Source organism: Miniopterus schreibersii (assembly GCF_964146895.1).
Source record: "Miniopterus schreibersii genome assembly, chromosome: 2".
Classification (NCBI taxonomy): domain Eukaryota; kingdom Metazoa; phylum Chordata; class Mammalia; order Chiroptera; family Miniopteridae; genus Miniopterus; species Miniopterus schreibersii.
This window is the reverse complement of record NC_138102.1, coordinates 105,183,856-105,210,331: the sequence shown is the minus strand read 5'-3', so window position 1 is coordinate 105,210,331 and position 26,476 is coordinate 105,183,856. Positions and strand designations below refer to the sequence as shown.

The 26,476-nt window shown below is 39.7% G+C and overlaps 1 protein-coding gene across 6 annotated transcripts in view; it reads left to right on the top strand.

The window, feature by feature from the left end:
* ERC1 (ELKS/RAB6-interacting/CAST family member 1) overlaps positions 1-26,476 on the top strand; it is a 426,664-nt gene that overhangs the window by 360,952 nt on the left and 39,236 nt on the right. For all 6 annotated transcript variants that reach the window (XM_081130861.1, XM_081130858.1, XM_081130859.1 and 3 more), the window contains one exon: positions 24,117-24,305. In XM_081130861.1, coding sequence (XP_080986987.1) covers positions 24,117-24,305 — 189 coding nt within the window. The remainder of the gene's footprint in view (positions 1-24,116; positions 24,306-26,476) is intronic.

The following is a 26,476-nucleotide window of genomic DNA, read 5'->3' as shown; positions in this document are numbered from 1 at the left end:
GGGGCAAGTACTCAAACTGGCCCAACTAAAACAGAGTGTCAATGTCCCTTCATTCATTCTATGGTTATGTACCCACCCACACTTCTATTTTAATACAAGGTACCCATAATTCAGATAGAAAAACTACAAATGTGAGTGGCTCACAAGAACAGTGACATATTGAGCTTTACAGAAGATTAAAAGAGCAATCAGCTTCCCTTGGGCATTGTGTGAATCAGTGTTCTGAGCTGATTGCCTCTTCATCTCACTCTGATGCTTCAGGGTCCTGATCAGAATGCAGGTTTTGGGACCAAATTACCTGCCTTTATTTATTTGTAAAATGGGAATAATAATTCATAGGGTTGTTGGGTGATTAGATGAGATAATATAAAGCCTTTAAAACAGTGCCTTTGCAGATCATGGTTGCTTGAGCAATGTCATTAATGTCTTCAACCTGAAGACACACACCATTAATAGCATGAGGCCCTTCCCTTTCCCTCTCTGCCTTCCTCCCTCCTCTCTTTCTACTTTCTCCTTTTCTTCCCCTTGGCTGTCTCATTCCTTTAAGTAGGAGGATTGGGTAAGAGTTTCTTAATTTTCAGCTTTGGATTCAAACTGTTTCTGTACCACATTAACTTCAATTTAATAACATTTCCTGTACACTCTCCTCAAAAATGCCTTTAACTAGTTTCTTCTTTGTCCTAGGTACACAGCCTGCTTTCTGTCTTTCATGCTTCTCCCTCCTTTCTCCATCCCAAAAATAAATTTAAAATCCTCATTTATTCCTGCTTTTCATGATTTTCCAGAGGGTTCTACTCCCTCCGCAACTAATCTTTCTTTTTTTTTTTAATGCCTTTTTTAAATTTTTTATTTTATTGATTTTAGAGGGAAAGGGAGGGAGAGAGTAACATCCATGTGAGAAACATCAATTTGTTGCCTCCAGTAAGCTCCCTGACCAGGGATCAAACCTGCAATCTGGGTATGTGCCCTGACTGGGAATCAAACCAACAGCCTTTCAGTGTACAGGACAGCGCTCCAACCAACTGAGCCACACCGGCCAGGGCTATCTTTTTTATTTAGTGTTTTTATTTCCCTACAGTTAAATACTCATAAGTGGAATTCCTGAATCATATGGTCATTCTAGTTTTAGTTTTTTGAGAAACCTCCATACTTATTTCTATGGTGACTACACCAACTTACATTTCCACCAGCAGTGGAATTTTCTCCATATCCTCTCCAATACTTGTTATTTCTAGTCTGTTTGATAATAGCCATTCTAAGAGGTGTAAGGCAACACCTCATTGTGGTTTTACTTTGCATCTCCTTGATGATCAGTGATGCTGAGCATCTTTTTATGTACTTATTGGTCATCTGCATGTCTTTGAGAAATGTCTATTCAGATCTTCTGCCTATTTTTAAATCAGGTAGTCGGGGGGGGGGGCTATTGAATTATATGAGTTTTTTATATATTTTGGATATGAACCCTTATCAGATATATTATTTACAAATATTTTCTCCCATTCAGTAGATTACCTTGTCATTTTGTTGATGGTTTCCTTTGATACACAAAAGCTTTTTAGTTTAATGTAGTCCCACTTATTTGTTTTTGCTTTTGTTGCCTTTGTTTTTAATGTCAAATCCAAAAATTATTGCCAAGAACTATGTCAAGGAGCTTATCACCTATGTTTTTTTCTAGGAATTTTAAGATCTCATGTCTTACATTCAAGTCTTTAATCCATTTTAAATTAATTTTTTGTGTATAGTGTAAGATAGTGGTCCAGTTTCATTTTTTTGCATGTGACTCTCCAATTTTCTCAACACCATTTATTTGTTATTATTATTTTAAATATTTTTTTATTGATATCAGAGAGAGGGAGAGGGAGAGAGACAGAAACATCAGTGATGAGAGAGAGTCATCAATCTGCTGCCTCCTGCATGCGCACCCCCTCCTGGGCATTGAGTCTGCAATCTAAGCATGTACCAGACCAAGAATTGAACCGTGACCTCCTGGTTCATAGGTTGACATTCAACCACTGAGCCATGCTGGCCAGGCCTCAACACCATTTATTGAAGAGACTTTTCCCTCCATATTGTATATTCTTGGCTTCTTTGTCATAAATTAATTGACCATATATGTGTGTATTTATTTCTGGGGTCTCTATTCTTTTTCTTTGATCTATGTGTCTGTTTTTATGCCAGTATGATATTGTTTTAATTACTATAGCTTTATAATACAGTTAAAACATGATGCTGCTAGCTCAGTTCTTTTTTCTCTAGATTGATTTGGGAGCATTCCCTCCCTATGTGTCTGTTTTTATGCCAGTATGATATTGTTTTAATTACTATAGCTTTATAATACAGTTAAAACATGATGCTGCTAGCTCAGTTCTTTTTTCTCTAGATTGATTTGGGAGCATTCCCTCCTCTTCTGTTTTTTAGAAGAGTTTAAGAAAGATTGATATTACTTCTTTGAGTGTTTGATAGAATCTACCAGTGATGCCTTCTGGTTCTGAACTTTTTTGTTTGTTGGAGGTTTTTTGATTACTGATTCCATCTCCTTATTTGTAATTGGTCTTTTCAGATTTTCTATTTCATCATGATTCAGTCTTGGTAAGTTGTGTGCTTCTAGGAATTTACCCATTTCTTCTAAGTTGTCCACTTTGTTGCTGTATAATTGTTCAGAGTAGTCTCTCATGATTCTTTGTATTTCTGTGGTATCAGTTGTAAAATCTCCGCGTTCATTTCTGATTTTATTTATTTGACTCCTCTCTTTTTTTTTTTGTTGTTGAGTCTAGCTAAAGGTTTGTCAATTTTTTCTTTTCAAAGAACCAGCTTTTAATTTTATTCTTTTCTATTGTCTTTTTAGTCTCTATTTCACTTATTTCTGCTTTAATCTTTGTTATTTCCTTCCTTCTACTAAATTTTGGCTTTTATAGTTCTTTTACTAGTTCCTTGAGTTAGGATGTTTATTTGAAATGTTTCTTGAGATAGGCATTTATCTCTATGAACTTCCCTTTAGAACTGCTTTTGCTGCATCCCATAAATTTTGGTGTGATACATTTCCATTTTCATTTGTCTCAAGGTATTTTTTAGAGCATAGAGTACAACAGTTGCTATCTTCTCTTAAAAAATAGTTTATTCATATGAAAGTTTGAAAAGAGTAGTTGGTTCTGGTTCTAAAAAGCCTCACGGCAGTTAGAGACCATCCATCTGGCTGTCTTAGGGAGGAAAATAGGAGAGACCCATACAGCCTAAAGGAGGCTCACTGTAATGTTCCCTTGTTCCTGCCTTATTTTTTCCTCAGAAATAAACAAGCTAAAACTGTTATAATTTTGGTACATATCCATAATTTTGGTAAGGCATTTGTTTTGGATTGCATTTAATAGCTGGGAGTGAAAGTATTTTTTGGTAATCTTGGAAGCAAGACCCAAGAACTCCACTTTTTTCTTTAAAAACATTTTTCTGCTTTAGAAGTATTATGGCTGATGTCATTCCTTTGAGATAGCTGACTTTGCCCTCCTGGTGGCCCACTAGGACATTTAGGCCCCCAGGAGATACAACACAGGGGTTTTCAGCTAAATTTACATGTTTTATTCCCAACTAGAATTTCTTTGATAACTGGTCACCAGCCTAGAAGTATCTCAAACTGTCTTTCACCTACTCATTGTTTTAAAGCCCAAAGTCTTTTGTGTGTGTGTGTGATGTGACTGTAGCAGTCTTATATTTGAAACTGGATAAGGAAACAACTGCATTCCAAAACAGCTAAATATGTAGATCCAAAAAAATGAAGACTTTGTTTTTTTTAACTGCCACATTCACCAGTACTGCCTGAGCAACAACATAGATACCACTCCAAGGCATCGCAGCATGGAAAGTTATCCACAAATGTTAAGTCAGACCTAATTACCTTTAAGAAGCACCCCATGGTAGCCTGGCCGGCATGGCTCAGTGGTTGAGCGTCAACCCATGAACCAGGAGATCATGATTGGATTCCCAGTCAGGTCATATGCCCAGATTGCAGACTTGATCCCCAGTGAGGAACGTGCAGGAGGCAGCGGACCAATGACTGTCTCATCATTGATGTTTCTCTCTCTCTCCCTCTCTCTTTCCCTCTCTCTCTCCCTCTCTCTCTCACCTCCCCTCCCCCCTTTCCCTCTCTCTCTCTCCCTCTCTCTCCCTCTCTCCCTTCCTTTCTCTGGAATCAATAAAAACATTTTTAAAGAAGAAGAAGCACCCCATGGTGGCAGGTGACTTTTTCTCCTGATCTAGGGTGATTTTTAGGCAATAGAAAGAAGCAGAAGCCACCACCTCTGCACTGTGGTTCTAAGTACTTCCTGACAGGCTTAGTGATTACCTGAGCTCTGTGGAGGCAGAGAGCTCTTAGGCCACACGAGTAAGTTGTAAGTAATTTGTAGAAGAGACTTTTCTCTTAATGTATTTTTAAGATCACATTTTTAGTGTTTCACAGGAACATCCTGCATTTTTGTAGTTTCTGCTGAATGATTGAAGGTGACATTGTCTTGTGACTCACTTGATTTACTTTAGACCAAAAATTATAGTGTTTTAAACATCTCTGGAACATATGCTCTCAAATCCACAAGTTTTTTCTTAATGATGATGAGCATTTAACATATGGGGAAGAGCCAGTCCTCTTGTTTGTGGTAATATTTACGATTTAGACATCCGTCCTGGACAACAAATATATGCTTGCACTTAGTGCAAAAAAATTCTTTACAACTTGTTTTTCACAGTCATATGAAAATATGGAATCCTACAGAGCTCAATAAATATTTATTGAATAAAATACTGATGAGTTTTACACTAAAGAAAAGTTTCATGTAGTTTATTTAAAGTTCTATTCATTAGTACTAGCTGTTTTTAATCTTTTAATTTCCTCTGTATCCTAACAGGGTTATCCTATTCATTCATGTTTATGAGTTTCCCAGACTGATCTTAGCTCCAGTCAATATCCAGCACACCTTCTAGAATTATCAACTTCATTACCCACAGCTCCTAGTTCACATATGATAGAGCCCCCTTTAAACACCAGTTTGGGAAGACAGGCTTAGCACTTGCCTGTTATATCACATTTTTATTTTACAGTTATGTTTTGGAGTATATGATTTGACTCACATTTTATCTGAACTATTAAACAGTACTCTTGTTACCGTAGGGTTCTACAGTGTTCCTTTCATTAACTTGTCCTCAGCTCCTCACTAATTTGTTATTTTCTATACATTCTCTCTGTCTTTAAGATTATTATCTGTTTTGGGTTAAAGGAGTAGTTTCTTAGACACAAAAATGCATCATCAACCAAAACAAAAGAGTTCTTCCCCCTTGATGTGTGTCGTCCTCTTTCTTCCCAATCCGGGGGTGATGAGGCTGAAGTTTCCAGCTGGATCTGGCAGTCGGCGTTTCTGGGATAAATTAAATGAGCACACTTGATTGAGGTGTAGCTGGACTGTATCACTGTCTTCCTATTATCCTAGTAGATCAAAGCAAAGCACAAATAGAGGCTTAGTCTTTAAAATATTTAAAACAGATGGCTGATTCTTTTTGGTGAAAATTCAGGTTTTAAGGCAAACCACTTGTTAGCAAGATTTCATTTCTTTCCATTGAAAGATAGTCAACACTGAACACATACCAGCCTTTCTTCTTCAGTTTCAAGACTAGAATCAGAAACTTTTGCATGAGGAAGGATTTGGCGAACCTAGAAAGCTCTTAGACTCTCTGGGTTCCTTTTCCTGTAAAATATTCAAGTTTTGCTTTGGCCATTTTTAGTATTAAATGAAAACATCTTAAATGTTTTCCTTCTCATAGTCATTTTGTTGGTGGGTCACTATTTAAAATCTAGTATTTATATTGTTACATCTTCCAGGAATTAAACCAGGATGTTTATCCCTGAATTTATGTTTTAACAAACTGAAAAGCACGTTTTCCATACTCCTTATCATTGGCATCTGGGTCCTAAGTTTACAGAGAATAATTCCATAAGTGTGGTTTGAACTTTTTATTGTTTGTTTGAAACTGACTGAAATGAGAAAATTGACTCAAAAATATTATTGGGAGTTTACCTCCTACCTACACTGCAGTAGGTATATGGAATAAAATAAATGTCTTAAGACCCCAAAACAAATACTAAACAACAGATTTTCTCCAACAGAAAAAACTATACAAGTGCAATAGAAACACCCAGTTCTCCACAAGAGACTAGAGGTTCACAGAGGAGGTGACACGTGAGCTGCCTCAGTAGTCATTTGCCAAGCAGACATACGTTTAGACAGTGCTGTAGCACTTGCAAAGATGCAAAAGCATAAACAGCATGACAGCTTGATATAATCTTGGTAATTCACTCTGGATAGTGTGTACTAATTACTATTTCTACATAACACGTTACCCTAAAACTTGGCAGCATAAAACAAACCTTTGTTGGCTCACTGGTTTCTGTGGGTCAGGAATTCAGGAGCAGCTTAGCAACTAATCCTTAGTCCTTACCTGGAGTGTCTTAGGGTCACAGTCAAGATGTCAGGTGGGACTGCAGTTATCTAGTTCTGAGGATGGAGCATCCAATTCCAAGGTGGCTTACCCACAGTTCATGCTGGCTGTTGGCAACAACCTGCAGTTTCTTACCACAAGGTCCTTACCATGGGCCCCTCCACAAGGCTGCTGCCATGTCCTCGTGACACGGTGGCTGACTTACCCCAAAATGAGTGATTCAGGAGAACAAGGAGGAAGCCATAATGTCTTTTATGACCTAGAATCAAAAGTGACGGTGTACTATCACTCTACCACATTCTGTTCCTTAGAAGCAACTCACTAAGACCATCCCCCATTTAATGGGACAGAGTGTCTTAGGCTCTACTTTTTGAAGGGAGGAATGTCGAAGAATTTGTGGACTTATTTTAAATCTACCACAGAGCAGGGATGGAGGTGACAAGCCATGAGGCTGGTGCAGCAAGCAGCAGGTGATCACGAAGACCTCAGTATACCATTGCAGCCTGTAGAGGATGGGCAGCAAAGGGCAAGTACTGGAAGCAAGGCCAGTTAAGAGCGTCTTCCTTTGTCCTGGAGAATAAAGCTGTGGGCCCGAATGGGCACAGTAATAGAAGAGACGTGGGAATATACAGGGTGTCCCAAAAAAATGCACACACGCCTTGAATGCTCATTCATTCCAATGGGTTAAATCTGAAGAGAAAGAAAGATCAACTGAGCTATGCATTTTTGGGAGACACCCTGTATTTATTATCAAGAAGCTTTGGTTCCTCTACAAAATATCCCAAATTATTTTTAGTCTTCTTTGTTTTAGAAAATAGAGAACACAATCTGAAAGCTCAGCCCAGTTACAGTTCTGAAAGTTAATTTGCCCACAGGAACTAGTCAGATAAAGAGCCGTGAAATAAAGCCTGCATGTTCTGCATCAAGCTGTGATGCAAGGACACTACTGAGTAACTTACATATTTACAAAGCAGATTACCTCTCTGGGTCTTAAATTTTTCATTTAGAAAGTGGGGCAAGAGGAAGAGGGTAGGTGACTTAGGTGATCTCCAAAACGTCATCCATATTTACAAAGCAGGTTACCTCTCTGAGTCTTGAATTTTTCATTTAGAAAGTGGGGCAAATTCAGTTGGTTTCCTTACATCACAGCTTGATGCTTCTCACCTTGACCAATTGCAGTAATTATTATTTATTTTTTAGGTAATCTGTGAGAAAAATATAAGAATTTCCTCTCTACTATTATAGTTACCCTGCTGTCTGGAATTGGCCTATTGTGGGGATTAGCAAATGTTTTTGTAAAGGTCCAAATAGTAATATTTTATACTTTGTGGACTACACATTCTGCCAAAACTACAGCTCTCAGCGCTGGATTTGGCCCATGGACTGTAACTTACCAACTTCTGGTCTGTTGTATTGCTTATCCAACTCTTCATTATCTAACCATCCACAGTCCTTGAATCTGAAGCTGAGTGCAAGTGAGCATTATTATTATTACCATTTTACAGATGGTGAAACAGATTCTTGAAAATAACAGTAGTTAATAATTATTGAAGAAGCTTAGCATGTGGTGGACATACTAATTATTATAATTTCATAAAATATACTGTCCCGAAAGTCACTAGTCCTGAGTCTCATAGCTAGAATGTTGCAGACCCTGGAGTTAAGCCAGACAGTCTATGTCCAGAGCCCATGCTCGTAACTACTGCACTGTTCTCTGTAGTTCTGCACTGCTTCACAGAGTCATCAAGACAGTGCAAAGATTTTATAGCATGTAACATAAGTGATGCAAATCTGTCTCTGGTGAGGGCAGCCTCTGGGTAAAAAGCCTTTTATCATCACAGTCTCTGAAACTGATGCCCAGTAATTAACATGATTGCCAGCAAAGGGCCTATGTGCTCATGGCTACAGTGTTTGAATGGGTGGGTCATGTTTATGGTCATGGCCACAGCCAGCCACATTGCCTTCCCTGACACGAAAGAATGGAGAGCTCTGTGTCTGCTTGAAATGTAGTGTTGTAAGGTGTGAGATGCCGCAGCAGCTTATGTCAGAGAAATGTAAAATAGATAAAATTCATGCAGAGGACTACCTAAGTTAATTTAATTCCATGGCTAACTAACAAAAAATTTCATGAGGGAAGTAACTAACATGAGAGCACATAAGGCAAGCAGCCAAACAACTGCTTTCCTAGAAGATACAAGTTGGAATTGCTCCAGGGGATATGAAGATGCAAGAGCTCCAGTTCAGAGGAGCCTGGCCTCTGCCAAGCAGACCACACTGCATGTGTGTGTGTGTGCGTGTGCGTGTGTACACATATATGTGTTTTAAGTAGCATGTGAACCTGATGCTTTATTCTCAAGCACAGCAATATGATCATTGAGATCGGCATGTTCATGAAATCTTCAGGTATATTGAATGTGCAGCATTGGACTCACATGTCAGCCTTATAGTGGCTTCACAGTGTTCTTTGATGGTACATCTGCGAGATAATGTGTGGACGATTTATTAGATAGACAGTTAACAGAAGTATATCAGACCAAACAGCATGAGATCTTACTGCTTAGATCAGGGGAGGGGAACCTTTTTTCTGCCAAGGGCCATTCGTATATTTATAACATCATTATCAGGCCGTACAAAATTATTAACTTAAAAATTAGCCATGAAAAAAGCTCCTAGATTTATTGAATTTCAAATCCCACCAGCGGTTGCCTTGGGAGGGCCAGACCAAATGATTTCACAGATCATGTATTGCCAGTGGGCCCGATGTTCCCCACCCCTGGCTTAGATGAATAAGGGGGCAGAGCCTTTGCTCCCTGTGGGTGATCCAAGAAAGGTTTTCTTTTCTTGTCCGCAATAGCATCTCATATGTGAGATTATAGCTGCTGAAACCCACAAGGCACCTGGGTATGAAGAATCCCCCCAAATTGTGTGGTGCATATATTTGGGCATACTGGTTAAAGCATGGGGGAACTATTCTTCCTGTTAGTCACAGTTAAAGTCTATGACATCAAAAGTTGACTCCCTGTAAAGAGGCCTCGGGAAAGCACTAACACAGCAGATGAACATGGTGAAGGGAAGGTGTTTTTCTCATTCCCTTCTCCCTGTTCTTCTTTGCTTGACCTCTAGGGTTTCCGTTTCACTCTTTCATTCTGTTTTTTATTTTCTGAACACCGTGGCATATATTAGGTACTCTGATATATCAGAAACGTGGTCTGTATCCTTTGTATTTCCTCACTAAAACTGATGCAAAATTAGGATGTTGGTGCATGTGTATGGTAGCTTTGTACTGAAAGGCCGGGCTAGAACCTGGTACATAAAGCAGTTATAAAGATTCTGTACATAACTTTTTCCTTCCACTATCAAGTCCCTTAGAACTCTACTAGGATCCTATTTACTCTGTCAGATAGCGTAGCCTCACAGGCTTCAGTCCCGATGTACCATTTGTGGCTCCCGGGAGCCTTCTCCTTGGCCTGCCTGCACCGCACTTTTCCTCTTGCTGGTACCCTCTCGGGACATGGTGGCTTTGTCAGAACCTCGGGTTTGCCCTTTCCCACCAGGCTGTCTCCCACTCCAGGGGGCCGGCTGCTCCGTGCAATGCACTTCAGAGTTGATCATCGGTCAGCACGTGTAGGATTTCGGTATTTCTGCGCAGAGCCTCTTTTGTTGCAGTCACTTTATATCTTCAAATAATAAAGCTTTGCTTAGGCACCAACAGCTGGTAATGTGAGAACGGTGGTGTCTGTCAGAGTGTGTGTTATGCCAACCAAGTTTACCTTTTAGAGCTGGGGGAGGGGTGGATTAACTCAGTGACTGTATGGGAGGTTTTATTCTCAAATAAAGGAAATGGGCAGAAAAACGTCTTCCTAGTTCTTGTTTTTCCCAAACCTTTTTCCCCACCCATAGCCTAGATTATTCCCAAGGTAAAAGGGGTGATGTCTGGAAATTGTTAATCCATGGGATTTGTTCATGGTATGTAACATTTTCAGAAAGAATCTGCTTTTTAAATATGATATCCTGATTGACTATGGCAGACATAAATCCAGAACGGACAATTTAGAGCAGCCAAGATCCCTCTTAGATTCTCAGATATATGACATTTTTTGGAGTGTGGGGATGTGTGGAGTGGAAATAAAGATTCTTCACTTGGGTAGGTCAGGAGGAGAGAAGAGGAAGAGAGGAAAGGAAAAGAAGAACAGTGTGTGGAGATAAAGCAAAGCTGTGGTAGGTAGGGAAGGACACCCATGCCTTTCCTGGAATTAGCTGCCGGCTCACCGAGAACCTAGCTCTATTTCAGTTTATAGTAGCGAGAGGAAGAAGTTAAGCAGACACCTTTTGTGCCTCCTGTCCTCACATGGTTTCAGTTCTTGAAGTGCTCTCTTATAATACTCAGAAACATTTCTGTCCTCTCAGTTATATAGAGCTGTAAGCTGTGCTAAAGCTGAAAATATTGGCTAAGGACCCTCTGCTCAGGTCTTCCCTCCCGCCGTGCCCCTCACCCCTTCCACTGCAGCCATGCGCATGCTCCTTGTCACGCACACCCAGTCGCAGATGTTTCTGACCTGTCGTTTGTTTCCGATTTCCGATTTCAGCATTAAGAGATCAAATTCCTGTATATAACTTGTCTTTCTCTAAATAACGCAGATATCCGCTTCTGATACTTACAGCTACAGATACATTTATATTTTCCTCTGCATTCCAGGTGATGGGTAAACTCTCCTTCCCTCCCACCGGTGCCCTCTTATTAAGCACTGTTTAATGAGGAGGCATGTCTATCAAAGGCTTCAGACACTGAATGAGGCTCTCGGTGGCCACAGCAGGAGACTTCTAAATATCCCCATCGTCTGTTGTGTTTGATTTGACACCAGAGTCTGTTTACTCTCCACCTCTTCTATATACACACACAGTATGCACGCACACACCTTTAACCTGACCTTGAAACCACTGCTAATCACAGAAGAGTCTCTTCCAGAGACGGACCTCTGTTTGGGAGCTCTTGTACAGATAAGCTATCCAATCCCATAGTTACTAGATAATCATGCATGGCTCTTTTCTTCTCTGTATTCTTGTAGACTGTGAAAGGAGCCAATGGATGTGTTCCCTGTCAGTTAGATTCACATCCATTTTTGTCATTCCTTATTTTTTGAGACACTATCAAGGTTAGGAGGCTCCTTTTGTTTACCCCTGGCAATTCCAGCAACTCCACTTGGCCTTCCCGTCCACACCCAGTGCACTTGGTATATTGCATTAAAGAGAGAAGAAAATGAAATGTTGTAATAAGATTGTTATTGTGTTGTGCCCAGCAGGCAACAAGCATGTTGCTGTTTTCCAGATCCCCCTGTCTAGCAGACATGTAGTAATGCCAAGAAGTACTGTTGTGCTTGACTGCAGAAAACAATTATAGCAGGGCTACTTTAGGCATCAGACCTCAGCCGATCAGAGTTCAGCATGAGTTAAAGAGTTGAAGGCCATCGTTTTTGCCTGTGGCTAACTGCCTACTAATTTTTTCCTTTTAAATTCAGCATCAGTCTGGCTGGCATGGCTCAGTGGTTGAGCATCGACCCATGAACCAGGATCTGACGGTTCGTTTTCCAGTCAGGGCACATGCCTGGGTTGCGGGCTCGATCCCCAGTAGGGGGTGTGCAGGAGGCAGCTGATCAATGACTCTGTCATCACTGATGTTTCTATCTCTCTCTCCCTCTTCTTTCCTCTCTGAAATCAATAAAAACAAATTTTTAAAAAAATTTTTGTTTTAATTCAGCATCAGCCTTCATTTGGCTTGCCTACTCAAACAAGTATAACTTCTCTTCTTCCTCTTTTGCCTTCCCCCCCAACTAGACTTTTCCCCCTATAATTTCTTATTTGTAAGTGATTAGCCCTGGAACTTTACAGGGGGGAAGTCATTCCACTATTTTATTTTATTTTACTTTATTTTACTTTATTTTACTTTATTGTATGTACCCCTACATTGTTCAGTAAAATACAATAAGTGACTTGTTATAGAGCGCTAAGCCTCAAGCCAAGAACTGAATCAAAGATGCTTTTTTATCTTTATTAGTTCTTAAGAGCAAGGAAGGCCCTAACCAGTTTGGCTCAGTTCAGCCTGCAGACTGAAGGGTCCTAGATTCGATTCTGGCCAAGGACATGTCCCTCGGTTGCAGGCTTGATCCCCAGCCCTGCTTGGGGCTGATGCAGTAGCATCCAATTGGTGTGTCTCTCTCACATTGATGTTTCTCTCTCTCTCTCTCTCTTCCCCTTCTACTGTCTCTGAAAAGCAATGGAAAAATATCCTTGGGTGAGGATTAAAAAAAAAAAGAGTAAAGAAGAAAAATTTTGGAATACACACTGCTCCTAGCATTTCTGAATCTAGTAGGGTGGGTGGCTTTCTTGATTCTGGTTATCTCACTGTCTCTCATCTGACCATCCCTTCAGTATGCATAATCTATATGCCCTTGGCTGGTTAGCTTCTGTGCCTCATAATAGCATTCTCTCCACTTAATGCCTATTTAACTGCACTATCTTCATCTGTACATACTTGTCTGCCCTCTTGTTGGTCAATGATCTTATTTTCAAGTATCTTACAACTCTCCAAGTATTAAAGTAAGTACTTGTAATACCTATGGCCTTAACATCCTCCATGAGCACACAAATATATGGGCTCAGCAGGAAATTTCCTTCCCTCACTAGTGGGCAGGCCCCCAGCATACTTCTCTCTATTTGAGTAGCATTTATTATACTGTATAATATAGGGTAGGTTTTCACTGAATGAAATGCAGTTAGCAACTCTATAGTTCAGATCTCAAGATTTATTTTATTCTAAACCCTGTTTCCTATCTCCTTACAACTTTAAGTATAGAATTTTTTTATCTTCATAGCTGGATCAAGAAATTGGGAATGTTTTGTTCTGTTTGCTGAAGTGATAATGTATGCTTCGGGAAAAATTGACAACAGATTTCTGAGCTGTGTAACTAAGAGGAAGTGATCCCATGTTATTTTTTTAAATGACTCCCACTTTTTCATATTTCAGAACCTGTGGCCTTTTGTAATTTTCATAGACGCACCTACACTGCAACAAACCATAAAACCCTTTAATTCTGAAAGCTTTAGAAAGAGTTGTTACTCTCAGAACCAAATATTTGTATTTGTAGTAAGATTTCTGATTAAATTTATTCATCTCAGTGACCTTATTAAGCAAAAAAAAACTTTTACTGCAGAAAGCTTCTCTGAAAGAAAGGGTTTATTGAGCCAAATGCTAGCTGGAAAAGGACAGGTCCTGGGGCACGTAGCCTAACCCACCAGCAGCAGGACTAGATGGAGAAGGTAACATGTCCCCAGTCCTGGAGTTCATGGCTCTTCTATACGTTATGTTTTAGAGAAGAAAAGTGTATTTTGAAAGAATTTGCATTGGCTACAGATAAGGGGGCAGGAAAATGCGAAGGGGGGTCAGTTCTAGGATAGGTGCACAGTCCTTAAGGAAGAAATACTTACTACTTTTGATTGGTGCTGGACAGGTCCTGGCAGTTCATGCATAAGGAGCATGTGGTGGTATCTGGTGGTTGGTTACTTCTCTTAGATGGCCCCTTGGATTTACCTGAAGAAACCCAAAACACTAATTCGAAACAATATATGCACTCCTATGTCCATTGCAGCATTATTTACAATTGCCAAGCTATTGAAGCAACCCAAATGCCCATCAGTAGACAAGTGGGTAAAAAAGCGGTGGTGTATATATATATATATATATATGCGATGGAATATTACTTGGCCATAAAAAAGAAAGAAATCTTACCTTTTGCAACAGCATGGGTGGGCCTAGAGGGTATTATGCTCAGTGAAATAAGTCAGACAAAGAAAGACACAATATAATTTCACTTATATGAGGAATCTAAAAACCAAAACTGAAACAGATTGATACAGAGAGAGAACCAGTAGCTGCCAAATGGCAGGGGGTTTGAGGGACTGGATGAAGGGACTAAGAAGCACCAATTGGTAGTTACAAAGTAGTCACAGGGAAGTAAGTACAACTTAGGGAATATAGTCAATAATTTTGCAAAAACTATATATGGTGGCAGTGGGGTGCTGGAAATATCAAGGGGAACACTATGTAAAGTATATGATTGTCTAACCACCAAGCTGTACTCCAGAAACCAATACATTATTAAAAAAAAAAATAGATGGCCCTTTGGAAGTCTATTCAAAGCTCCAAGGAATGGAATTCAGGAATGTGAGCCATATATTGTTAGTTGGCCCACAGCTTTTATCTGGTTAACTACTTTTGTCTCTTTCTCTCACTCTCCCACCTGCTGTAATTTAATTTAGGACATCTGAGAATTGTTCAGTCATCAACCTAGAGGTCCCTGGACCCGGACTCCTAGTGGTAAATGAGTATTTCCTATTCCTCTCATTTACCCAGTGTTAAAGAAAAAATGATTCGTTATTCACTTGTTAAAGAATGCTAAGGCAGATTTTCTTGATTCAGGACCATCGTGGTAGGGATAGGGCCCACTGAATGGGGTTCTGTAGTAGAGAGAGGTTGTGCTCAGTGCTGAATACAAGGAAAATGAGAATTTATAGCCAAGGAACAGTGGAGGTTGGTGGATGGACACTTACTAAGGGGAAGCATCAGGGATAAGGGCGGATTCTGGCTAAACAGACCTAACAGGATTCTTGCCGAAGGCAGGCCAGAGCGAGCCCACGTCACCTGGGGGGTGGAGGATGAGGGCGCCGAGCAGATACTGAGTTGATCAAAAATCAAGGATGGGATATTCTGGGGGTTTTTACATTTTATTGAATTTATTGGAGTGACATTGGTTAATGAAATTATATACGTTTAAAGGGTACAGTTCTGTAGTACATCATTGTGTGCTCACGACCCAAAGTCAAGCCTCCTCCTGTCACCATATATTTCTGCCTCCCCCACCCCCGTTCTCTCTGGTAACCACCATGCTGTTGTCTGTGTCTGTGAGTTTTTGTTTATTTGTTACTTTCACATGAGTGAAATCATATGGTTCTTGACTTTTTCCATCTGACTTATTTTGCTCAGCATGCTATTCTCAAGGTCCATCCATGTTGTCGCAAATGGCAGTGTTTCGTTCATTCTTACGACTGAGTATATTCCATTGTATACATGTACCATGTCTTCTCTATCCAGTTATCCGTCAAAGGACACTGGTTGTTTCCTTGTCTTGACCACCATGAATAATCCTGCAACGAACATAGGGGTACATTTACGAATAAATGTTTTCAAACTTTTCAGGTAGGTACGCAGGAGAGGGATTGCTGGGTCACATGGTAACCCTATTCTTAATTTTTTGAGGAACCTCCACACTATTTTCCATAATGGCTGTACCAATTTGTGTTCCCACCAGTAGTGTGTGAGGGTAAGGATGGGAGATTCTTGATAAACCAACTTAGCAGAGTTCTTGCTAGAATTAGATGGTGCAGAGATGAACACAAAAGCCCAGTCAGGGCCTAGTTGAGAAGAAATTTTAGAAAAGCCTGACTAAAATTTGATCAAAGAGGGAATCTTTGTCACCAGTACACAGACAAAGGGAATGAGAAAGTTAATGGATCCTAAGTGATTCCCTATTAACTAAACAAGTAATAATAGTAAGTCATCTGTAAGGGATGCAGATAAAGGGAACCCTGCTTAGTATAGAGCTAATATTCTAAGAACTTAGTCACTATTTATAGTATAAGTAGCATCAATGTGGATTTTTTGCTTTTGTCATGATATTTTTATTTCTGTTTTGGAAGATAAATGTTAGACAGTCACACTCTATAAAATTTGGGGAGTCAAATAGATATACATGAAAAATAGTTCTGAAGTGGGGGTTAGGATTTGGAGCTCTGAAGTTTCTTGCCTTTAACTTTAGGTTACCTTTTAATTTTTCCAGAAATTTTAGAAGTTTATTGACCTATTCCCGAAAGAAACACGGCTATGTTATAATAGCATTTTTCCCATGACTTTAGCTCTCTAGCTAAGCCCTTAAATTCACTCTAAAGCCACTGAAACTTTCCAGATCTCAGTGTTAATAATACAGTTTTTTTATGGAGATGATATAGGTATACCTCAAAACCTATTCCAGAGTTTTGACTTCTTTATAGGTTATTCTGAGGGTATAGACTAGGTAAGGCTTGTTTCTGTCTAGTATGTCTCTTCCGAGAGAAGTATAAAATAAGGGCTCTCCTTAGATGTATTTTTTCCTATTAAGATTAAGAATAAGTGAGGAGCCCTGGCCAGGGTGGCTCCGTTGGGTGGAGCATCGTCCCACACACCATAAAGTCATGGGCTCGATTCCCGGTCAGGGCACATACTAGGTTAGGGTCTCTACACATCAATTGGTTGCCTCCCGTAAGCGCCCCTACCAGGGTTGGGATTGAGTCTGCATCTGAAGTATGTGCCATTGGCCGGAATCAAACCCAGGACCCTTCAGTCCACAGGCTGATGCTCAAACCAGCTAGGGCTATTTCATGATTTTTTAATGTAAATTAGGACCACATATTATTGTTAATATTCCCATCAGCTAAAATTGGATATGGCACAGCACAGTGGGATTTACTAAATGTTGGTTAAGTGAGTTATATAACTTTTTAGTTTCAATATGTGTGACTTGATATGCAGTTTATCTAATCAGTGTAGCAAAAATATTATGAGGATTTACTATTATTTTTTCAAAGAACTCCATTGTTTCACAAAATTGCTGCATTTAAGTAAGAATGTAGCACAAAGCTCCAAACCTTTGTGAAGAGACTTAACACTGTCCTTCATCTTCCTGATCCTGAACTACGTTATTGACCAAAAAGATAAACTTAGTTATTAAGGGGAAAAAGGACTTTGAGACTGGGATGATGAATTTTATTCCCATTTTCACTTTTCAGACTTGAACTCTCTGCGGGGCCTCTGGACAAGAATTCCATTAAGGGAATAATGTCTCTGGAAAGTAAATATGTTAGTTGTTCTGGGACTTTCTTGATGTACCTACGAGAAATGAGAAATCAAAACTACCACTAGCATTTATACAGTTAATATATGGACAGGTTAGCCTGCCTCTGCAGACTTCTGCAGATAGAACAACAAAAAGATTTTGTAGCCAATTAAGGGTAGTGCACTAGCCACAGAAAAATCAGAGGAAATATTAAAATAATTTGCCAGGAGCACAGTAAATGATCAATAAAAATTCGCTTTTAAAAAAGTAGTGTCTTTCAAACAACAAAATGTTAAGTACCCCAAGGACAAATACCTTAAGTCCCAAGTAATCATCACCTACTTGTCCAGTCTTCATGATGCAGATATCCCATTCCTCTCAAAGTGAGTTCTTAGAATGTGTAGCAGCCAACTAACCTATACTTAGAGTAAGTGACACAGAAACAGTAGAATGGGCCATATAATTAACTTATTAGGGGCCTTTGGCTCTGTACATTCCATCCCGGTATTGGAAAGCCAATTGTGCTAAGAAAGTGTATTCAGATCTCATAGATGAATGGGTTACATACATGGAGTACTTAGAATTTTCAGTTAAGTCTGTATCAAACACAGGAACAGCTCATCTGTCTTCAAAAGCCATTAGCCGTCTAACCCTCCTCAAGAGAAAGGGAGGTCAAAATAAACACTCTGCGAAGACCACTGTCCTCTAACTAGATGTCATCCAATACTAACCTCTGAAGCCAACTGAGGATCTAATACGTAAGCAGATAAATCCTTGCAAGAAAAAACAAAGTGCTCAGTACGTCAACCAAAAAATCTCCCATCCCTTTTTATAATTTAAGTTATTTTCCTTAACAACTTGGTAAATGTAGGATTGGGGGAATATGGCTCTTTTGGCATTATATTTGATACAAGCAAAGGTTATGTTAACAAGTTCATTTTTTAACTTCTTTTTGCCAAAAAAGATAAAGAACTATAGTTCTGCAAAGCTATAGAACTAATGTGGCCTGAGCATATTTCTGATGGTTTTGAGTAGGACTCCTTGCCAATGTACTAAAGTTGTATGTGGACAAAAGACATAACTTACGGGTCCTGTAAGGCATCCTCTTTGTCCTTGGCAAGTGTCCCTCTTCCCTCTTGAGATTAGGCAGTGGCAGTTCTACCTTGTGGGAAATGCAATTTCTTTTCTAAGTGGCCTACCAGAGTTAGATTGGGGGTAGGGGAAGAGATAAGGGCATTTCCCACATGATTGACATGGTTAAATGTGGCCTCTCAGAGAGAAGATTTTTTTTTAAGGATAGATTTAGGAACTATGTTAGTTGGGCAATTTCATGTACTCTCGCATAATAAGCTCTATAGCTTCTCATGTTTGTTTTTTAAACAGACATCTTGGTCATGGCATGGAATGAATTTTTATCCCGGGGGGAAATTTTAATTCATCATTTTTCAACTTTTCAGTTGGACTTTGAAAAATTAGAGTGCAAAATACTATCATGTTTTCTAAACAGTTAGCACTACAGCATGAAGTGCATTTAAATCAGCTTGAAATTCATCTCTGATTAAGAACAGGGACCTAAAACATCAATTTTTTCATCCCCAGTCATGGAGTAGTAAGCTTGTCTTTCCATTTTACTATGAGAATTTGATGTTTAGATTATTACCATTTATCACATTGTCCCCTTCCTTCAGTGGCCATACCTTTTTATGCCAGTTTTCCAATCCAAACAGTAATTACCTAAGATGACTCATTGTTTTAGCCTTGCAGCTCAGATGTGATGGCAATCACACACACACACACACACACACACACACACACACACACGAAGAGGGAGGGAGGAAGGGAGGGATAAGTTACACAAAGCCAGTGGAGATCCCAAAAGTGATTTTATCATTCCATTTCTATGAAAGAAGATATAGAAGTCTGAGCTAAAAAAAGGGAAAAAAAGGAAATTAAAATAGGGCTGCATTGCTTAGAGTCTTGAAGGATGTGGTAGTAGAACCATGACTAGACAGTCTAGTTATTGAAATGCAAAGTGTACATGCATTTAAAAGAATATTGCCTTTAAAGATTAACTTGGGAATTCTTTCTGAATTTTCTACAGTATATGCTTTTGTTGCCAAAAATAAAATAGTTTTTTTGAGATAGCGATGTTGTTTGTAAAAAAACCATTCCATTTCCCACTCTCCAAATCCTCAGCTTTATTAAACCAGTCTCTTCCTTTGGTGACTGGCAGTGTTGATATGCCTATCATAGCATAGGTAGGAAATGCCAGCACAGAACTGGTGCTGTGAGCCTGCTCATTGGGGGCCTCTTATAGAGCCCAAAAGCCTTTCACACCAGCAACTAAGTGTTTAACCTTTATTCTTAAAGAATTGTGTGTATGTGAGAGAGATTAAGAAATAAAAATAATGCTAAATTAATTCATTTTCTCAGGTTTGTCTAGCTAGACTCTAATTTCTATATTGTATTATATTATGTGGGCCTAAACTCTGAACTCTGATTTGTTTAATAAGCTAGAGATTGTTTTAGCCACTAAGCCTGGCTCTTCTCTCTTTTAATTGTCAAGGAAATAGTATTAGAAACAAACAAAATGTGGTATATTTATAAAGCAACCATTAAAAATCATGATTCCCAGTAATAATGCAACATTGTGAATAGTACTCACAATATAACATTAAATGATAAGCAGTATATCAGGCACATGTGAAGTCTGATACTATTAAAAGCTGATTAATAGCCCTGGCCGTTTTAGCTCAGTGGTTGGAGCATTGGCCCGTGGACCAAAGGGTCACAGGTTCTATTCCTGGTCAAGGGCATGCGCCTTGGTTGTGGGCTGGATCCCCGGCCCTGGTCAGGACATGTGTGGCGGGCAACCATGTCTCTCTCCTATCCATGTTACTTTCTCTCCCCATTCTTCCTACCTTCCTCACTCTCTAAAAGTCAGTAGAAAAATATCCTCGGTTGAGGATTGAAAAAAAAAAAGTTGATTAATATAAGATATTTTAAAACTTGGAAGAAAATTTCTAAAATGTTTCAGTTGGTATTTTTGTTGTCGTTCTGCTTGTTCGTTTATTTTGTTTTTTAGAGTCACTTGTTGATAGATATGTATTTATTGCCATTTTATTATTTATATTTTAATTTTATTTTTTTTCTTAAAAAAGACTTTTTAACATTTCATATAATACTTGTTTGATGGTGGTGAACTCCTTTAGCTTTTTCTTGTCTGGGAAGCTCTTTATCTGTCCTTCAATTGTAAATGATAGCTTTGCTGGGAAGAGTAACCTTGGATGTAGGCCCTTGCTTTTCATCACTTTGAATATTTCTTGCCAATTCCTTCTGGCCTACAAAGTTTCTGTTGAGAGATCAGTTGACAATCTTATGGGAGCTTCCTTGTAGGTAACTAACTGTTTTTCTTTTGCTGCTTTTAAGATCCTCTCTTTGTGTTTAACCTTTTGGCATTTTAATTATTATGTATCTTGGTGTGGGCCTCTTTGAGTTTATCTTGTTTGGGACTCTCTGTGCTTCCTGGACTTGTATGTCTATTTCCTTCACCAAATTAGGGAAGTTTCCTGTCATTATTTTTCAAATAGGTTTTCAGTTTCTTGCTCTCTCTCTCTTCTCCTTCTTGCACATCCATGATGCAAATAGTGGTACACTCAAAGTTGACCCAGAGACTCCTTACACTATCCTCATTTTCTGTATTCTTTTTTCTTTTTTGCAGTTCTGATTGGGTGTTTTTTGCTTCTTTATATTCCAAATCGCCGATTCAGTTCTCAGCTTCACCTACTCTACTGTTGATTCCCTGTAAATTATTCTTTATTTCAGCCAGTGTATCCTTCATTTATGACTGGTCTTTTTTTATGCTTTTGACGTTCTCACTAAGTTTATTGAGCATCCATATAACCAGTGTTTTGAACTCTGCATCTAGTACATTGCTTATCTCCATTTTGTTTAGTTCTTTGTCTAGAGTTTTGTTCTCTTCTTTCATTTGGGACATGTTGCTTTGTCTTATTTTGGCAGCTTCCTTGTGTTTGTTTCCGTGTATTAGGTAGAGCTTGAATATCTCTTGGGCTTGGTAGAGTGGCCTTATGTAATTGGTGTTCTGTAGGGTCTGGTGGCACAGCCTTCCTGGGCCCTCAAGGTGTGTACAGTCTCTTGGTTTAGTTGAGCCCTGATTGCTGTTGACATTTTGTTTTACCCCCAGGCCTATCAGCTGCAGAGACTAGCTCCAACCACCCACCTCTGACCACTGTGGAGAATCAGCTCGTCCCCACAGAGCAGGACTTACTTTATGGGGCTCTGCTGCCTGCTGAGTCCACCCCTTGAGTGTGTCGTTTGTGGAGATGGTTGGGTGATGGTGTTTCAACATGGTCTGAAGCTGTCCACTGAGTGTGCAGGCTCTGGGGCCTCCTGGGAGGTGCAGACCAAGGTCAGCTGCCACCTGTGTTCTGCCCAGAGCCACCTGACATGAGCTACAAAGGGATCCGCAGATGGCTGCTACTTGTGCCAGGCTTGGAGGTACCCAAGAGAGGCCAAGCTATGAACCAAGGCTGCTGCTGCCAATGCCAGGCCTGGGGCCACTTAGTGAGAGGTACAGGGCACGCTGAGGCCAGATGCTGCTTGTTTGAGAGATTTTAGGAAAATCTGAAGCATAAGCCAAGACAGGCTATTCCTGTCAAAAAGCCCCTGTAAATAGCTTGGGTGGGCCTGAAAGGTGAGTGGGGCAGGGTCTTAGGGAATCACCAGGGCAGAGCAAACAGTGTGAGCCAGGTTGATGGAGACTCAGATATGATGCCAGCCTGCCAGTTCTGTGAGGGGAGGGCTCATTGAAGGAACAATAGCCTCTGCCAGTACTTTTGTCTCAGAGAAAGCTGTCCCCACCCCAGCTCTCACCTTGATGCTAGACACTTCAGTTCCTCCCTGTATGTCCCTAGTGCCTTTCAAAATGCTGCCCCAGCACTGGATCTCAGACGGATTGAGTCCAAGTAAGTCCATGCATGGTCCCATTAAGAGGAACTGCCTGGGACTCCAGCAGCCCTCTGTCTCCTTCAGCCTCAGTTTCTGCTGGTTTTTACAGCCAGAAGTTATGGAGACTTCTCTTCCTGGCATCAGAACCCTGGGCGGGGGGGCCTGGTGTGGGGCTGGGACCCCTTGCTCCTCTTGGGACCTCTGTACTGAAACATCTCTCCCTGCCGATTTTTACCTGCCACATGTAGGTGTGGGACCGGTGCATTCCACATCTCCACTCCTCCTACCAGTCTCCATGTGGCCTCTTCTTTAATTCCCCAGCTGTAGGACTTCCATTCAGACAGATTTTAGGTGGTTCTGAGTGACAGTTGTTCTGTAGTTTAGTTGTAATTTTGATGATGTTGTGAGAGGAGGCTAGTACCGTGTTTACCTATGCCCGTCTTGACCAGAAGTCCTCAGGTTGTATTCTTGATGGATACCTATAGGCTATTTTATTATTTCTTTTATAGTTTTTCCCCATATTTTTCAGAGTAAAATATATGTATTGATCTTATAAAAAATACATAACATTATTTTTAAAACTCTTAGGAAAGCAGCAGGAGCGCTCCTCTGAGGGGGCCAGGGAGAAATCAGTGTCACTGTTGAAAGTAATACCAGGCCTTGTTTCTGTTGCCTTGAAGATTTTTGAGCTCCTTATTCATTAGGTGGGTCAGAGGTGTCCTGTTAATGAAAAATGCCAGCCCAGTGATACGCAACAGGTGCAGACCTCTGCCTTGTAAGCCCTGGGAACATTTTGAGAATTGCCAGCATTTTGGCTGTGTTTTGCAGCTCTCACAGCTGCTGTGTATCAAGCAGATGCTGCTCTAACATTTCCGTTGTTCTGAGCTGTGAGATCTGGCCCAACTGTTCCTAAACACCCCAGGCTTTGCCCAGCTACCAAGTACCTGACCATAGTATTGTCATGAGAGCTGTTAAATGAAATTCTGGGGCAGAAGCCATCTGTCATTTAATGTGCTTCCAAAGGGAGTCAAAGGGATAGTTGTTCATCCAGAGCAAAGAGAATATGAGAAAGAGGGCGGGGGGGGGGGACTATTATTCAAGATAAACATAGAACCAATGTTACAACTGAGAGAATTTCAGAGTCCTTGGCTATAAGTCAGGTATTTGGTGTTATATAAGGATTTATCCATCACTGTTTAAAAAGAATATCAGATAGCCTCTGTGAAATGAATGAGGGGAGCTTAAGCCAGTATGAGGAAGATTGGTAATGAGTTCACTCATCACATCTCTTGGCCAAGGAAAACATGCACCTTCTCCAGAGGCAGCATTTTTCTTCCATTCTGGGAGGTAGAGGAACACATGAAGTACATGTAGTCCAGGCTTTCAGATGAGCAAATTTCACTAGCAGTTTTTTGTAACCTACTCATAAATGAATGGAAGAGAAATTGTGAGGTAACTAGAGTCTTTATCAGCAATGTCATCTCTGTAAAAACAAGTCAGTCCTGTGCTTCACCAAAGTATGGACCTCTCGGTCTTGTATTGATACACTGAGCCAACATCCCCTACCCATCTCTCAGAATGGTGGTTGGGTGACACTGTAAATGTGCAGGTATGTGGAACTGTTTCTTTTTATAATCCTCAAGATTTCAATAGTGATTTGTTCAGTTTTCTCTGACTTGGGAGGCATAAAGATATTTGAACTTCTCATTTCAGATTGACCTTAACTTTCCCCATTTTTTTTTTCCACCTCAGATCATCCAGTCCCTCTTAGAACTTGACCAAAATAGAAGCAAACTAAAATTGTATATTGGACACCTGACAGCCCTCTGCCATGACCGAGACCCCCTGATCCTTCGTGGGCTCACTCCACCAGCTTCCTATAACTTGGATGATGACCAGGCAACTTGGGAGAATGAGCTGCAGAAGATGACCCAGGAACAGGTAAGTCACTTGAACTTTGATAAGACCCCATCAGAATTCAGCAGCTACTTAGGTCGATGCAGTAGGAGCTACCTTGGGGAATTCAGTGCTCACTGTCACGGTTCTTAGAGTGGTTACTTCTTTCGATATTAGGAATTACCATTTGAAGGAAGTGCTCCTTTATTCTTCCCTCAGTGTAACTTGCTCAAGTATCAGGAAGGCTGATTTGAAGGAAGAAGATAAAGGACAGTCTATTCACATGCTGCACGCTGTTTCGTAGAAGCGATGGCCGCTGACAATTGTGGCCACTGAAGGAAAGTCTAAGTTAAGGATATTTGGATGAGGGGTCTCTGACAAGTCAGTAGCATGTATCTTCACTTGTTTCTAGGGAACTGTGGGTTGCAGCATACCACGTCTTTAAGAAAAGAACCATTAGATTGATTAGTTTAAGTCGCCCCCTGCCCCCCACTGTATTTGCTGTTCACTGTTGCCTATAAAGAGAAAACAGGACGAAGATAGGGATGGAGAACAGGCATGGAAAGTGGAAGGAAAAAAAATTGAACACACACTTAGAAATAGAAAGAGAAATAGAAGTTTTTAAAACATGAATTCTAAATGCCTTTTGCTTCTAGTTTGTGTTGTAAATTTACTAAACCTCTTCACAGAATTTTGAAGCTGTGCACTGTTTTTCAGCCAAATAGTTCCTATTTGTTAAACATTTGTTACTCATAAAACGTGAAGGAAAATTGTGTTTAACTCAAAACCCCCCGTGGTGTGATGTTAAAGATAACAGTGAAAACTCACAGGTCCAGAAATGCAAACCTGAATCTAAGAGCTGTGCTTACTTCCCCATGGTGTGCTGTTGCCTAATAATAGACATTTAACAGCTCAATTAGTCATCCACCTTATTGTTTGATGTGAAAAGATAAGGCCTACCTCTCAAATTTAGCATGTTGCTGTAGAAATTTTGATTTCTTTCTTCTTGAAAGAGGAATATAGTTAATAGTATTGTGATAACTATGTATGGTGCCAGGTGGGTACTGGAAATACTGGGGGAACACTTTGTAACGCATATGATTATCTAACCACTCTGCTGTACACTCAAAACTAATATAAAATAATATTGAATGTCAACTGTAATTGAAAAATGAAATTTAAAAAAAACTTCCAACAACTAAATAAATTTGGACCACGTCATATGTGAGGTACTTGATGGCCAAGGATAGCTTGTTTTTAAATGTCTTGAATACATGAAAGAACAGCCATTATTTTACCTCTTTGAAACTATTTTTTTCTAGTTCACATTACATATTTTTACTTCTTATATAAAATTAGAAGTTATATTCACTATATTATATTCATTCAGCTTTAAGGTTAAAGGGAAGTGCGATCCAGAATGATGGAATGAATAATAAGAAACTCAGTTCTAAAACTTACAGTACTCCACATTGAGTGAGCGGTTCTGGAGCACGCTTCTCCAGATAAAGGATATCAGAATCTTTTAAAGCACTCTCCTCCCTTCTGCATTTCCAACTCAGTGATTTTAATAATCAAGGGAAACGGAGGTTAGAAAAAATCAAGATGAATCCAGGAGTGAGCTCTCAGGCACTGTCAAGAGAGAAATTTGATTAGCTGTGCAATTTGTAGTACCCTACAAGATTAAAACAAACCAATACTTCAGCAAAAACATGATTATTTCTAGTTCTGAGACCTGAAAGAAATTGTTTTCCAACTTTATTGAGATATAATTAACATACAACATTGTGTAGGTTTAACATACAACATGATGATTTGATGCATTTATATATTATAAAATGATTATTTTCATACATTATCTAACATTCCCTTTCCATTCCATTACATAATTACCATTTCTTTTTTATGGTGAGAACATTTAAGATACTCTCTTAGCAACAATCAAATATATGGTACAGTATTATTAGCTGTAATCACTATCCTATATGTTAGATCTTTAGAACTTGTTAATCTTATAACTGGAAGTTTATACCATTTGACCAATATCTCCTTATTTCCCCAATACCCCAGACCCCAGCTCCTGGTAACCACCATGTAGAGTATTCTCTGTTTCTCTGAGTTAGGCCTTTTTTTTTTTTCATATATAAGTCAATATCATACAGTATCAGTCTGACTTATTTCACTTAGCAAAATGTCCTCATTGTTCATCCAAGTTG